This window comes from Topomyia yanbarensis, chromosome 3 (assembly GCF_030247195.1).
Source record: "Topomyia yanbarensis strain Yona2022 chromosome 3, ASM3024719v1, whole genome shotgun sequence".
Lineage (NCBI taxonomy): Eukaryota > Metazoa > Arthropoda > Insecta > Diptera > Culicidae > Topomyia > Topomyia yanbarensis.
In genome coordinates, this window is record NC_080672.1 from 65,628,316 (window position 1) to 65,644,902 (window position 16,587).

Genomic DNA, 16,587 nt, shown 5'->3' on the forward strand with positions numbered 1-16,587 from the left:
AATGCGTTCACGAAAATTAGTGCCTAAAACTTTAAAGAATAAACCGAAGTAACTAATATTTAGATACGTGTCGCCCATTTAAATATATAGATAAATCATAATCCTATATGTCACTGTGTTAGGTCCGTTAGTTTGTGGATATACCTTATTATGAATCTATACCTGACGCAAATGATCATTTAATGGCATTCCATTGAGTGCGGCATCTCACTCGCAATTTTAATGCGGCATCTCTCCCAATTGTAGTGGAGAGATGCCAAACGACGCAATTTTCCTCTAAAATTATGGATGATCGTGCTCATGATCAGAATGCCTTCTAAAAGGTCCCAGCTATTCAACCGATACAAAAAAAACGAAATTTTAATATGGCGCTGAAAAATTTTCGGCACTCCGTGATGCAACTGAACGCACAAAATCATTAATAAAATTTTCGTGTGAATTTAAAAAGGATTATTTTACATCTCTAGAGTTATAATTCTTCGAAAGACAAACTCACAATATCATATTGCCGTGTAAAAGTGACCCCATATACGAGATATAGAGAGTGCGGCATCTCTCCTGACGCGGCATCTCTCCCGAAATTACCCTTTGGGCATAATCTGTAGCATGTTCTCCTTTTTCGTGATTCTTGTCATTTTCGTTCACTACGCTCACTATGCCAATACGCATCACATCAGGAAATATTCAGACGCTTGTGTACAAGTATTCCCTTGCATGCAACTTTAGTCTATTTTGAATGAACTTTCAAAAAATATTACGTCTCACCAAAACCCAAATCCGCATGGGAATGAAATGGCTAGATACAAAGGGGTAAGAAGAAAGAGATATCTTTGAATTCAAGCGAGTGAAATGGTCGTCGAAAGAGTAGTATTTGTAAAAATACATACTACCGACTACGAATACTCGAATCACTTGACGCCTATCTGAGGATTTACAGCGTGAGCTGCAGTGCATTTCGATCCTGATCGTGGAAGAGGCAGCAATGTGAAATCTTTTTTTAGTATCGCGTTGTATTTAAAAAGTCATTGCTAGTGCGGTCATAAAAGAATTGTGCGGTAAAAAAAACGAAATTCGAATTATTCGTCTTTCGTGATAACTTGTGTGTAAAAAGAAGCCGATCGACGGCTTCTTTCCTTTTATTGAAAAGTTTAGATTTCTCCGCCATCCGAGTTCTAGCGATGCATACGCTCGACAGGCCGCCCGTCTCGTTGCCACCCTGCTGACCCCACGTTCCGGCTTTGAAAGTTGCCGACGTTTTTAGTAAAAGTAAATAGTTTTTTTTTCCTTTTTTGTTTCGAATATGTTAGTCACATTTTCTTTTTTACATTTTTACGACATTCAATTAGCCAGAGATTACTAGGTAGGGAAAGTTATGAAAATTAGAGCCATAGTACTCAAGTGAGAGCAAGGATGTGAAGTAAACAGATCGGAAAACTAGAAGTGGCAGGGTCATTAGAACAGGCTTAATATCGTACGGGCTTGTACTATGGCTCTAATTTTCATAACTTTCCCTACCCAGTAATCTCTAGCTAATTGAATATCGTTAAAATGTAAAAAAGTAAATATAGTAGTGGGTCAATCTTCACGCGAAACGGAGTGCATCTTTTCACGTTTTGTGTTTGCCTACCGCTCCTTTGCGCTATTTCGGGATCAATTTCTATAACCTGCCGTGAAGTTCATGCTGGGCATTTCTAACCGGACAAGTGGTCCTCTTCGGGGGTGGCGCTAAAGCTACCCGTTTAAAACTTCCTGAGGATCGTTTTGGTAGACGAAAATAGTAAACGGTCATTTGGCCCGCTACAACTCACGTAGCTGATCACGTGATTTTGGTAGTATCAACAAACGAACAAATTACGCCATCTATCAGCCTAACAATCTCTGAGCCCATCAAAAACTAAGTTTGTAAGGTCATCCAACCAAATTAAACGACTACAGATAAGTGAAAAACCAACAAGCGATCTTGATAAACTACCAACCCTTTAGCAAGAAATCAAATTATCCATACTACCACACAAAGCACTCACAGCAGTGCACAGTCATCGGATAAATTATTAATGATGATATATGCATATTTGTTACACCTTTCCCCCACCCACCTATTTCACTGTCTCCCGATTCCAGCTAAGCTCACAGGCTTCCAACGAAATCCAGGTCACACCAGACCGGCTAAAAATAGGCAGTTGAGTTGAGTTTTCGAACCGGTACCCGAGTGACAAAGAAACCGAGTTGAAAGTTTGTACAGAAGATATACGTACCCGGGTCCATCAGAACCGGCCAGACCAGGCAGCTTGAATAATTTAGTAATGTCAACATTGTTCTTTTGGGGCGGCCTCTATGTAGTATAGACCTAGGCCAGGGACATTTTCGGTTCGTGTGTCTCCCATCAGTAATTATTATCATTGAGGTCTATCGGCGCAATCATCGGCAGACATACGGGAGTGGTCGCAGAGATAGAATTCAGGAGTGGACAAAGGACAACGATTGACATGATTCGTGTGCTGTGTCTGTCAGTTTTCGGTGTACGTTTTATTACAAACTATAGTTTGGGATTTTCGGAGGTTAGTCCTATCGTCGTCAGATCTAAGCATTTAGTAAAAGTAGGGATCAGATTACGTATTCGAGTGCTTCAGCCGCAGTAACTGGTCACGGAATTGACTAACACGTGTAATTGTTGTGCTTGTGTAAACATAATTAAAATGAGGGCCAGTATAATGTACGACACTGGCTACATGAAGCTCACAATATAGTTTCGAGTACCTAAGGGGTTTGTCCTCAAATTGAATTTAAAATTTGCACACGTTCAATTTTTTCTGCATCACTAATAAATATTGATGGAAAATCGATAACGATTATAAGTGTTCCCTTGTGTCATCCACTAGCTCGAATCCAATCCCGACCCTGACTCGGTAATGGACAAGCACACTTACTGTCACCGTCCCGTATGCACAGTAAATCAGGTAGTGAGCCTTCAGTTGACTATGAATGAAAAATCGATTTCCCCACCAACCAGCCGGTGGACGGAGGGGGAGGGGTGAGATTTGCTGTACTTACACTGAAACATGGTAAATAAAACACTTGTAGCCGGCGGGACGTTCCAAGAAATTGTACACCTGTCCCTGGAATGTGGCCCTCCCGGCGTGCCGCCGTTGGGCTTTGACGTAACTGCGAGTCGCTTCGCCCCACTCCTGCGGGCCACCACGATCCACCGACATTTGCAAACCTGCAGAAAGAACAATGGATAGTGCAGGTAGGAAATTATGTCTGATTAGGAAGATTGCAGCAATAATACAAATACGGTAGGATGCATAGTTTAAAAAAATAGTAGCATGAGAATTAGCTTACCGATCGAATTCAACGTCGCCTGCTCACCGGAGCCGGCCATTGCAGCGGCAGCTGCTGCAGCCGCCGCACCCGCTTTAAGCTTTCGATTTTTGTGCCTCAGATTCCCCGAATTCGGCAACAAACCGCCGCTGGTCATCTCCACAATCGTAACCGCCGGGGACAAAAGTTTGCTATTGTAATCACCGAAGCCGATTCCCAACTCCTCCAACCGTTGCTGCTGCTGCAGATGATTCGGTCCGCCGCCGCTTCCATTGAACGGTCCCAGGCCGGCTCCGTGGTAGGCGGCACCGCTGATGACCTGAATGGTCGATCCGGAACCACCGAATGGCTCGTGGAGCAGATTTTCCGACTCATCCAGCGACAACATTTCGGCCATTTCTCCACCTCCGCCATCGCTGCTCATGAAGGACTGCGACTGGGAGTGAGAGGACAGGTAACTTAGCCGCGGGGACCGGTTAATGTTCTGATGGCGATGGTGCTTTGCCATTTTATTGGTCATTCAATCCGGGCGCGACTTGACACACTTTACTGTCTTTTGAACCGGGATCCGGTTAGTTTTGTCGGATCCCTCTCCCAAATGACTCCGCTTATAGTGGGGGGCGAGTTTAAGTGTTTTGATACCGCCAGATTGTCCCCACGGAACTGCCTTCGGACCGTGGCAATCCTGTACTACTGCGATGGTGCCTCAAATTAAGAATCATTGCCATTGCATGTGACAGTCGGGATAAAACTTTCTCACTTCGTCTCGTCTCGTTGCAGTCGCGAAGGATCGGCAAATTAATTGCTCGTTATTCTTGGCCCACGGCTCCCGGTGGGGGCTGTCACTTGTCGGTGATTTGCGACCTGGAAGTAATGAAGATGAATATTTCAAGTTAAAGTTAAAGTTAAAGTGCTCCTAATTAATTGGGGAAGGAAGAAGAATCTGTAGGAGCTTATTCTTGGTTTTTCAGTTTTATTACAGATACGTTAGCAAACTGGGAACATTCAATCAGCTATAATTTTAATAGATAAAGTTTTTCGTTGAAATGTTTAGCGGGATAGGAAATGATTTAAAAGGCCTCTTTTAATTCAATTAGTTTTGGAATTTGTTTTTGACTTCGTTTCATCAGAATCCTACACTAACTTAGTGACAGGACTAAGCTAGCGCCGGATTGACGCTAGCTCCAAAAAAGATGGGTAGGTAATGTCAGAGACATAACCGGAGTGAAGTAGAATACACTTTAGACCGGTAAATTCTGCTCTGGAATAAGCAATTTCTATGCAATTTTGTCGTCTTTTGCACATACATAGTTTATTTGGAGTATTTTTGGAATTATCAAGTTGACAATTTGCAACATTCTTTGAAAATGTTGTTGAACTTTTATGAATGAGGGCACGAAAACGAGCGTTTGACCGTCGTCCTACTACCAGCATCAGAGAAGTAGCAGATCAGCATTTTTCGCTACATGGCCTGTACCAAACAAACCGCTCGTAAGTCCACCGGAGGAAAGGCTCCCCGCAAGCAGTTTGCAACTAAGGCCGTGTAAAAGTTTCCCAGTCACGGTTGGCGTTAAGAAGCCTCATCGCTACCGAACAGAAACTGCCGCCCTGCGAAAAATTCACAGCTATCAGAAATAGAGCGGGACTAAATTGTGATCCAAAATAAACCACAAACCAACAAGTTCTTTTCAGGACCAGCCAACTATATTCCAGTAAGATGTAAATGAAATTTTCCATTGCCTTACAACCTTACCCCCTTTCCTTCCGGCTTGAATTACTATCAATCTTGATGATACTGTCCGGCGGGGGCACTAGTTTTTATTATAGTGGAAAATTTAGGTTTGCGCGTTTTTCCCAAAAGTTTTTTAGCTGTGCTGTTTTCAAGGAAGTTGTAGTTGAATTCAAAATAAAATAGTTTATTTCTATTGTCAGAGATGGACCTTTCAACGAAAACTAGTCTGGCTCGCTTGGAATCGAATTGTACGGACCAACCACTGCTTTCACAAAATCTGTTATTTTCAGTAATTGTACATTCTACACAACTAGTCACAACTATTTCCAATCAGCGCAAAAATCGAAGGTTTTCATTCAGTACAACAGCAGATTTTCACTTTTAGAAAAATAGGCAACATTCTGGCCAAAAATTTTGAAACGGAGCACCTATATCGAAACGCTAGAAAACGTTCGATTTTTGTAAATTGAATCATTACACTAACCTGTCTACAAATCACAAATAACTTTGATTTTGTGCTATTCTACGTGAAAGCGACGGTATTGTTCACAAGTGACTCACTTACCATCCAACGCTCTTGACAAGCCACTTTCTGATGCTTGTAATAACAAAACTTCAATTTCATTCTTTGTCGATAAATTGATGGCCCTGAAAAGGGCCTTTAATTTGGGCAGTGTTCGAAATTTACTTGGAGCTGGTGTATTTGGTAACAGTTTTGGTGCCATCTGAGACGGCGTGCTTGGCCAACTCTTCTGACAGCAGCAAACGGACGGCGGTTTGAATTTCGCGGGAGATGCTGCAATCGAACTGATCGTGAACAACAGTATGCTGAGTTTTTATACCTGACTACAGCACAATGTAAGCTCGTCCTTTTTTGTGTTGTCCTCAATATGTGTTCTTCGTAGCTCCACCCCTTCGTTGGTCGACCACATATTTTTGATAAAGAACAAAATTGAAATTGTGTTTCCAATACGGAGATTATCGAACACTCACGGTAAAGAGAGTAATGTAATACGGCACCTTGGTAAAATGTTTGAGAATTGAAACCTTTTTTGAATGCGCCTAGTAAAAATGTTTTCCACTTCACTCGTTTGTTTCTGACCATATTTGCAATTTGCGTACTGAAATAAATCATAATTTAGGGTTTAACCCAAATTGCTCTCCAGGGAGGAACAGTCCATGAAACAGAAAATGCAAACTTATTCTTTGAAATGATTTTGGTGGCCCTGAAAAGGCCCTTTTTCATAATGATACAAATGAGTTCTACCTTTTCAACCTCCAAATCCAAAGTGCGTCCCTGCCGTTTCAGAGTATAGACGACGTTCATTGCGGTTTTGCGCTTGGCGTGTTCAGTGTAGGTCACTGCATCTCGGATGACATTTTCCTGCACACCATTCGTAGATTAAATCGGAGATGCATTTTACACACCATTACGAGCTAGACGCCGAATGACGGATTTGGTGATTTCCTGGATTTTATCACGAAGAACCTTGCGATGACGCTTGGTACGGGAACGCAAACATGATACCGCTCATTGTACCGTCCGGACGAGCATGTTGCTGATACAAAACAAGCTCGCGTGACCTGTATATATAACATTCCCGTATGTAATGAAACGCTTACATGCTCCTTTTTGACGGCTCTGCGTGAGATGTGCTTGCAAATTGCGCATTTTCCTCGCTGTTTTCGAAGGATTTTCTAAAAATCCTTGTTTTGGTTTATTTATAGTAGTCGCGCTAATTCCGAAATTTAATACGAAATACGTGCACGAATTTCCGATCAGATAGTGCAAAAATATTGCGATTTCGATCAGTAGAACGGAAGATATTCGCATTTCAAACCTGGGAAAATTTCTCAACTGAAATTTTTGAAACGGGACCCCATATTGAAACGTTAGAAGTATTCTACTTCAAAAACGGAAACACAATTCTTACGGGACATCACGCTAGGCACGACTGGGGGTTTTCTCAGGAACACAAATTGCGTCTCCGTTTTTGCCTTTCTCATATAGAAAGGTTATGTAATCACTCTGAAAAACGTCAACCTAATCCCGGCCTCAGTCTACTTTCTACTTCAGCCGCAGTCAGACGTACAATCGAGCCAAGTGAACAACAGGCCTCTCGGTCTAGTGTGCATTGTCTCGAGAACAAAGGAAACATCGGATTATTCTTGTCATCATGAGTAAAGTTGACGAAAAAGCTCTACTCCGACCCAACGCTGCGGTCGTTGACTTTAAATTTTGTTTAAAACGACCGAGTTTTAGTGAAGTGGAATACCTTCTAAAGGTAAAAATGCAACTTAGACTTACGGAAGTGTTGTACCTTCAGTATCATCATCTTCGCAATGTAGTGTTAATATCATTCAACACGTTAGCACAAGCCGAGCGTTTCGTTTTAAAGAACAACTTAAAAAACGTGGTTGAAAGTGACAACGTTGGTGTTGACTACGCCCCGTCGTTAACTACATCTACATCAGTTGATTAAAATGTCTGCGCACCGCCTCGATGCCGCTGTATCGAAATACACCCCACCCGGTCTGCCCGGGGGATCGGCTACAACAGAAAGGGCAAATACATAAACAAAAAAACCATCATTGATTTATATCTAGATCCTATACTTACTGATTACGTGGAAGAGCTAAACTAAAGTGAACTAATTAATACTATTTTTTGCTATTTATCGCATCCTTATACCTATACGCTGAATTATATTTAGAGCTTAACCTAGACTTACAACTAGTGAGCAACTTAAAACTAGGTGAGAATTGTGCTAACAAGATAAATGCTTATGTTACTATGTTTTTATCTAATTAAGTCAAAATTGCTACGTGGCGCATTTAGTTGATTATTTTACCGCAAACTAGTGCTATTGAAAGGTAAGAAAATCCACTAGATTCGAGATCAACATAGATTAACAATAATATGATATGTGCAGGAAACAGTTGTTCGGAACAGACCGTGTTGCCAGTTTATTTGGGTCCTAGCTGGATCACTAAAAGTATAAAGAAGAAAATGAAATTATTGAACATTCTATAACTAAATTCTGTATTGTAGGAATTTTTTAATTGTATTTCGGTAATCAAGGAATAAATTATTGAATTTGGATCCAGCTCGTTGTCTCCGCAACATTTTAAAAAATTCTTTTACGATGTCGAAGAAATCGTCCAAGTCTGTACCGAACATGCAAGCTCCAGTACCCGGATATACAGGAGGAGTTGGAAGCAGTATCGTTGCACTAACTGCTGCGAGAAAGGTGGGCAGCACGCCCACAGGTTTCTTCCTCCCCCCTCCTAGCGTCGGAAGACAGGTAAATGTTGACGTTGTCAATAACATTCAACCCCGAGGATACGGGTAAATAAATGCAGTCAATGTTGGTTCCGGGAATAGTGTTAGGCGAAATCCGTTGCGCGAAACTCGTAGAGCTCGGGACTATCAGTGTCAGTTGTGTGAAGAGCGCGATAATGACGAAATGGTGCAGTGTGATGGTTGCGATAAGTGGTTTCATTTCGTATGTGTTCAGGTTACGGAAGATATCGCCAACGTCAGCTGGATTTGCCCTTGCTGTAAGACGGCATTCGTCCCTCCCGCTGCTGCTACCAGCCGAATGCCCGAACAGCACCATCAATATCAGTCTTTGTCGGTAAGCAGGGCGCCATCAGCTGACTCCAAGAGCAAGGTTGGATCTGCTCAAAGTGAAACAAGGCGGTTGCGAGAACTCGAACTTCGAAGACTCGAGGAAGAGTTCGAGATAGAGAAGCGGTTTCTTGAGCGAAGGTACGAGGTTCTAAAGGAATACGGTAGTGAAGCGTCGTCAGTAGCGGAAATTGACGAACGAGACAACGCTTCGAAGATAGAGGATTGGCTAGCCGAAACGGAACGTGTCGGTGAAGCTGAAGATTCCGGATTAGCTGCAGAGGAGGCAAATGAGCAAATACCGAACATATCGGATAAGCTCGAGGAGCACCAAGCTCTGGATGTCATCCAGCAGATTCGAAATCCACCAACGAATTATACCAATCAGCGTGATACCCGCACTCAAGTATGTCTTCAGATGCAGCTGGCGCAACAGCAACTTCAGGTGGGTGAATCGTTCGCGTTTCCTTTAGCACCAGATGCGCAGCAGCACCACGGCCGTATGCACCAGCTTCGCTTAACTTCAACTCGTTCTGGTCCACTTGCCCATTTGCAACCTGACAGCAGAACGACGGCCATGCCTCCTTCAATTCCCGAAGCCTTCCAGCAGTCAACACGAGGACTACCAGAGTTCGCCCAAATGAACATGCACTCCAGACCGCCGATTCCAGCGGGATACAACGCGCAACATGCGTCGCACTACTCTTCACGGGATCGTCCGCCCACGCATCCTAGGCCATTGTTCATCCCTTCGACGAATTCCGGTATACGAACTGAAGACAAGATTGTAACTCGTTCTGCTCCGCTTGCCCAACTGCAACCAGACATCCGTCCGACGATTGTACCTCCAGTAATCTCAGAAGCCTACCTCCACCAACAGATACGAAAGCCGCCAGCCCTCGAGTTCGCCCAAATGAACATTCAAGCTACACCATCATCTCCGGCAGACTTGGCCGGTGGCTTCTTGCATCGTGCATCGCATTATCTGCCACAGGATCGACCGCAAAATTCTAGACCAGCGTTCATCTCTTCGACGAATCACGGTTTACAGACGGGCCACGATACCTTCGTCCCAACTCAGCGATCAACACCGATACGAGTTGATCACTTGCAACGAGGTGAAGCAGCGACAATCCCTGATGAGACAGTGTGCGTTCTCAACCGAAGCCAGATTGCGGCGCGGCAGGCAGTTCCCAGGGATCTTCCTGAGTTCGACGGTTCACTGGAGGACTGGCCACTATTTTACGCTATGTTCAATTCATCTACGCAGATGTGCGGGTTCACAAATGAAGAGAACATGCTTAGACTGCGGAGGTGTCTGAAAGGAAAAGCACTGGATGCAGTAAGATGTGCGCTGCTTCACCCGTCAAATGTTTCAGACATACTGTCTACGCTGAAGATGCTGTATGGACGATCAGATGCGATCGTTCAGTCAATCGTCAAGAGAATAAGGAGTCTACCGACACCAAACGTAGAGAAGCTCGAGACGGTGGTGAATTTTGCACTGATGGTGAAGAACTTAGTTGCAACGGTTCGTGCCTGCGAAATCGATGATTTTATTTTCAACGCATCTCTCCGATACGAGCTGGTTGATCGTTTACCGTCATCCCTGAAGCTAGACTGGGCAAGATTTGCTCGTAGTATCCCGACCCCGAATCTCGCTGATTTCAGTATGTGGCTGTACACTGTAGCGGAAGATGCTAGTGCTGTGATGGCTTCGCCATGTCATGATCAGCGAAATCGAATATCCAAGAAGGACGGCTTCCTGAACTTCCATTCCGAATCTGACTCCGGCGATGCGAAACCACCCGAGTCATCCAGCAAGCCGAAGTTGGGCGTAACTAAGGATCGCGCTAATGATCAGTGTGTGGTGTGCAGGAATAACTGTTCAACTGTTGCACGATGTAGCAGATTCGAGGGTTTCAGCTACGACTCCAAGTGGGCGACAGTAAAAGAGTGCAAACTATGCCGCAAGTGCCTTCGCAAGCATAACGGCTCGTGCAAACAGCAGAACGAATGTGGAGTGAACGGGTGCACATACCTACACCATCCTCTTCTTCACAACCCGGAGATCCAACACATAGATCCCTCGACGTCGAAGCCAACCGCGCTTCCTTCAGGGCAGAAACGACCGGAACCAAGCTGCAATCTTCATCAAGGACAGTCGGCAGTACTGTTTCGCATCGTTCCAGTCATATTGTATGGGCCAGAGAAGAAGGTTGAGACCTACGCATTTATCGACGACGGGTCCGAACTAACCCTGATGGAACAGAGCCTGGCAGACGAGCTTGGCATCGAAGGGCCTAGAAAACCGCTTTGTTTGAAATGGACTGGTGGTACGCGAAAGGAAGAACATCAATCGCAACAGGTAAATCTGAAAATCTCTGGGGCACGAAGCTTGATGAAGTACGAACTTTCAGGGATCAGTACGATCTCCTCTCTCCAGATACGACCTCAAACAATGCTGATTTCTGAACTGCAGGGAAAATATCCACACCTGTCTGGACTACCACTCAAAGAATATCGCAATGTTAGCCCACGCCTTCTAATTGGCTTGGACTATGCCAACCTCGGGCATGGAATTAAGAGTCGCGAAGGAAAGCGAAACGAACCAATCGCAATAAAAACTCGTTTGGGATGGACGGTTTACGGCAATTGTACTGGGACAGGAGACATCGGCGGATATCTGAATTTCCACAGTGTCCAAAGATGCGACTGTAGGCGAGAGAACGATGATGATCTGCACAAAGCGATGAAATCCTACTTTGCGCTGGATAGCATGGGACTCATCAAAACGAGTCAGCTTCTCTCTCAGGAAGATCAGCGGGCTCATTCATTATTAAAGTCTCTCACCCACCTAAAAAACAACCGCTACGAAGTTGGCCTACTCTGGAAATACGACAACATCCGACTTCCGGACAGTAAAGCAATGGCCTTCGGAAGATGGAAGTGTTTGGAAAATCGCATGAGCAAGGATTCAGCGTTAGCCGAGGCTCTCGAGAAAAAGATCACAGAACATGTCAAGAAGGGTTACATAAGAAAGTTGACTCCGGAAGAACTGCAAGAACAACACTCACGAATCTGGTACCTTCCTATCTTCGCAGTCGTCAACCCGAACAAACCGGGTAAATTTCGCCTAGTATGGGATGCCGCTGCCACCGTCCATGGTATTTCCTTGAATTCCGTCCTCTTGAAGGGACCAGATCAGTTGACTTCGCTTCTATCCGTGCTGATTCGCTTCCGCGAGTTTCGAGTAGCAGTATGTGGTGACATCAAAGAGATGTTTCACCAAGTGCGAATGCGAGATGAAGATCAGCACTGTCACCGCTTCGTTTGGAAAAACAGCAACGACACTGAGCCTAGCATTTACGTCGTCCAGGTAATGACCTTTGGTGCGTGTTGTTCGCCAAGTACAGCGCAATATGTAAAAAACAGCAACGCAAAACAGTTCGTGAAAGATCAGCCAGAAGCAGTCCACGCTATAATCAAACAACATTACGTTGATGACATGCTCGTGAGTACAGAAACGGAGGAAGACGCTGTGAGACTGGCCCAGAACGTGAAAATAATTCACGAACGAGCTGGATTTGAAATACACAACTGGATATCAAACTCAAATCTTGTCACGGCGATGCTGAACGAGGAAACGACGGAGGAAAAAGACTTGAACATTGGCGATGAATCTTCAACAGAGAAGGTGCTTGGAATGTGGTGGAACACGTCAACCGACAGTTTTACTTATAAGGTATCCTCCCGTTACGATGAAGCTTTGCTATCTGGCAGTCGTCGGCCAACAAAACGGGAGGTCCTCCGGGTGCTGATGATGATTTATGATCCACTAGGGTTAATTGCGCATTTGTTGATGTTCCTAAAGATTCTTCTGCAAGAAATTTGGAGAACACCGGTCAACTGGGATGATCATATCGAAGACGCACAGTTCGAGAAGTGGCTAACATGGCTCGCAGTGTTTCCGAAAATGGGATCGGTGGAAGTACCTCGATGTTATCGGACATTGACATCAATAAGAGCTGAAGTGGAGATGCACACATTCGTGGACGCAAGTGAAAGTGGGTTTGCGGCAGTCGTTTATCTTCGATTTCGGGAGGAACATGTATCTGAATGCGCACTGGTGGGAGCGAAGACCAGAGTAGCACCCTTAAAGTTCTTGTCGATACCTAAATCCGAACTACAAGCTGCCCTACTCGGCGTTCGATTAGCAGACACAATACTAGCGTCTGTGTCAATCAAAATTAGTAAGCGATACTTCTGGACGGACTCCAAGGATGTACTTAGCTGGTTACGATCCGACCACCGGCGATACAGCCAGTTTGTAGCATTCCGCGTCAGCGAAATTTTGGAATCGACTGATATCACCGAGTGGCGTTATATTCCGACCAAACTAAACGTAGCCGACGAAGGGACAAAGTGGACACGTTCCCCTGACTTATCTGCTAGCAGTCGTTGGTTCCGTGGTCCAGAATTACTTCGACAATCCGAACACGTCTGGCCTGAATTCCCCAGCCTCGGAAAATCGACTATAGCGGAGCTACGCCCGCATCTGCTTCATCATACAGCAACAATGGACTCGGTTATTAAAACGGAAGCATGCTCCAAATGGGTACGACTACTACGACGGGCGGCTTTCATATTCCGATATGTTAACAATCTGCTGCGATCATCGAGGCGGGAACGGCGTTTCACTGGACCTCTAACACAGGAAGAGCTGGCTAAGGCGGAGAACTATTTATTCCGCCAAGCGCAGTCAGAAACCTATGCCGACGAGATCGCCATGTTGGCTATGAGTTGCCCTACGAAAAGAACGCAGACAAAGATTGTTAGAAACAACCCGCTTTTTCGCAGCGCCTTCCTGGACGAAAACGGTGTCGCTCGCGTTCGAGGTCGAACAAAAGCATGTGCGTTCGTTGGCCGCGATGCTACCGAACCTATCATCCTTCCCCGGAATCACCACGTTACGCGATTGATAATAGCCGATATTCATGAGCGTTTCAACCACCAAAATCACGCGACAATCCTCAATGAAGTGTTGCAGCGCTACCGTATTCCTCGACTGAAAGCAACTTACCATGCGATCCGGAGAAGTTGTCAACAGTGCAAGAATGATCTAGCGAAACCACAACCTCCTGCGATGGCTGATCTTCCACAGTCACGTCTAGCTGCATTTAGTCGTCCGTTCACGTACACGGGGGTGGATTATTTCGGTCCAATTCAGGTCCTGGTCGGACGTCATTCGGAAAAGCGTTGGGGAGTTCTCGCTACTTGTTTAACCACTCGCGCCATCCATTTGCAAATCGCTCACACTCTGTCCACCGACTCTTGTGTTATGGCAATCCGAAACATAATGGCTAGGAGGGGAGTGCCAGCTGTTATCTACAGCGATCGTGGAACAAATTTCCAAGCCACGAGTAAGGTGCTTAAGGCAGCCATTCAGCAACTCGATCATGATAGACTGGCCAGCGAGTTCACTTCAAGTCATACTCAATGGACCTTCATTCCGCCAGTTTCACCCCACATGGGAGGAGCATGGGAACGTTTAATACGCAGTGTGAAACTTAATTTAGCCAAGCTACAACCCAGCAGATTACCCACCGACGAAGTGTTGCAGAACGCGTTGATAGAAGTCGAAAACATCGTTAATTCACGACCACTGACTGAAATTCCTGTAGAAGACGACGAATCACCCGTGTTAACGCCTAACCACTTCCTGCTAGGATCAGCAAACGGGTTGAGACCGTGGGTTCCCTTTGATGATAGTCCCGTTCACAGGAGAAACTCTTGGACTCAGTCCCAGAAAATGGCTGACTCGTTCTGGAAACAATGGGTCCGTGACTACCTGCCAACGATCACGCGCAGAACCAAATGGTTTACTCCAACCAAACCGATTGAAGTTGGTGACGTAGTGGTAGTCGTCGACCCAAAGCTTGGCCGGAACTACTGGCCCAAGGGTAGGATTATTGCTACACAACAGGCTCCTGACGGACAGGTACGACGCGCCACTATACAGACAGCATCCGGCGGAATCTACGAACGACCAACAGTATCATTAGCAGTGCTCGACGTAGGCGTTGTAGCGAATACGCATTCGGATGATCCTTCGCGCATTCCGGGGGGGAGTGTTGACTACGCCCCGTCGTTAACTACATCTACATCAGTTGATTAAAATGTCTGCGCACCGCCTCGATGCCGCTGTATCGAAATACACCCCACCCGGTCTGCCCGGGGGATCGGCTACAACAGAAAGGGCAAATACATAAACAAAAACCTGTTTTAATCCACCTAGAGGTGCAATTGTGCCTTTCTCATTTCTCCAAACTATGATTTAATAGCTGGTTCGTACAATATAACTTTATGGAAATGTCTTTCATTCTTATTACACTTGGTAAGTATATATAAGAGCACCTTTTTGCATTCATCGCGGTATCGTTTAGAATCGGAGTTTTCTATGTGATCGACCTCCACAACCCGTAACTCCGGTGCTGGAAGTCGGATGGAGATGGAATTTAATATCAGTTTCTGGGGACGCAACACCTTTCATTTGAGACTAAGTTGAGCAAATCTAGCCATTTTCGAGAAACCAATATAACCGTTATTCTGACTTTGGATGCTTCCGGATCCGTCGATGGTGGCCAGTGTGGCCAAAAAGACTTTGAATGACTGTTGGGGACCTAGATCTACAAATTCAACAGTTGTGTTTACATTTTGGAAAAAAATCACCTTTTTACATTCATCGCAGAATTCGTTAGAATCGGGATTTTCTGCGTGATCGTACGTATCACCCTGTAATTCAGGAACCAGAACTCGGATCCACACAAAATTCAACAGCAGCTGATGGACCTTTCATTTAAAATTAAGTTTGTCAAAATCGGTTCAGAAAATTCCGAGAAACCGATTTGGAAAAATCAACAAATTTTGTTTTGTAACCATACTCTTCAACTCGTAATTCGGAACAAGATGTCGGTTGAAAATGAAATTCAATAGCAACCTATGGGAATATTATACCTTTCATTTGAATCTTAGTTTGTAAAAATCGGTTCAGCCATCTCCGAGTAACCGATGTGGACATTTTGTTAACAAATCCGCACATACACACACATACATACACACATACACATACACACATACATACATACACACATACATACACACAGATATTTTGCGATCTCGGCGAACTGAGTCGAATGTTATATGAGACTCGGCCCTCCGGGCCTCGGTTAGAAAGTCGGTTTTTGGAGCAATTGCATAACCTTTCTATATAAGAAAGGCAAAAGAATAATATTTAATTAGCTTAATAAGCATGAGTTCAATGTTATCTTCATGTGATTATAATTTGCAAAGGTTGGTGGAATGCGTTTGAACGTGTAGGGAATGGGGGTTTAGTAGAGTGGGTGTGGAGGATGCGTCAGATATCCTTCATCTTATTTCGGTATACGGGGTGGATGAAGGAAATCTGGGCGTGAGGGTGATCCAAGAAGAGGGGAGTGATGAAGGAGGGAGGTGTAAGGGCAAGGTGGGGAGGGGGGGAAGGGGCGGCTACGCAATACTCAACTGCATATTTTGCCTTCCATTTGAGACTTGGTTTGAGAAAATCGGTTCAGTCATCACCGATGAACCGATGTGACTTTAATTGTGGAATATGCCCGGAATTCCTGACTTCCGGAATCGTCGATAGTGGACAATATATTCAAAGAATGTTTGATTGGCAATCAGTGATCTAGATCTACGATTAGAAGTAATTTGGTGACCATTTCAATAGTTTTTAGCCTCTGAGGTATTACGATTGTACCGATTTATATGGGAAATTCCAGTGTATCCTTACTAACACCCCTGTAACTCCGGAAGCAAGAGTCAGAACCGAATGAAATTCAGCAGCAGTCAATGGCATTAC

At 44.7% G+C, this 16,587-nt stretch overlaps 2 protein-coding genes across 2 annotated transcripts in view; one reads left to right on the forward strand and one right to left on the reverse strand.

Moving 5' to 3' along the window:
• The window catches only part of LOC131691334 (uncharacterized), a 283,328-nt gene that overhangs the window by 34,800 nt on the left and 231,941 nt on the right, over positions 1 to 16,587 (reverse strand). Inside the window, exons 3-4 of the mRNA XM_058977646.1 lie at positions 3,343 to 4,185; positions 3,052 to 3,220 (exon numbers count right to left, since the gene is read on the reverse strand). Coding sequence (XP_058833629.1) covers positions 3,052 to 3,220; positions 3,343 to 3,841 — 668 coding nt within the window. The 5' untranslated portion in view covers positions 3,842 to 4,185. The remainder of the gene's footprint in view (positions 1 to 3,051; positions 3,221 to 3,342; positions 4,186 to 16,587) is intronic.
• Positions 8,521 to 14,862, forward strand: LOC131686969 (uncharacterized). Its single transcript, XM_058971001.1, has one exon. The coding sequence runs from the start codon at positions 8,521 to 8,523 to the stop codon at positions 14,860 to 14,862; it is 6,342 nt and encodes a 2,113-aa protein (XP_058826984.1).

Bases quoted from the DNA above. Each gene is read 5' to 3' on its own strand.
- LOC131686969 (XM_058971001.1), top strand. From the start codon at position 8,521: ATGGTGCAGTGTGATGGTTGCGATAAGTGGTTTCATTTCGTATGTGTT.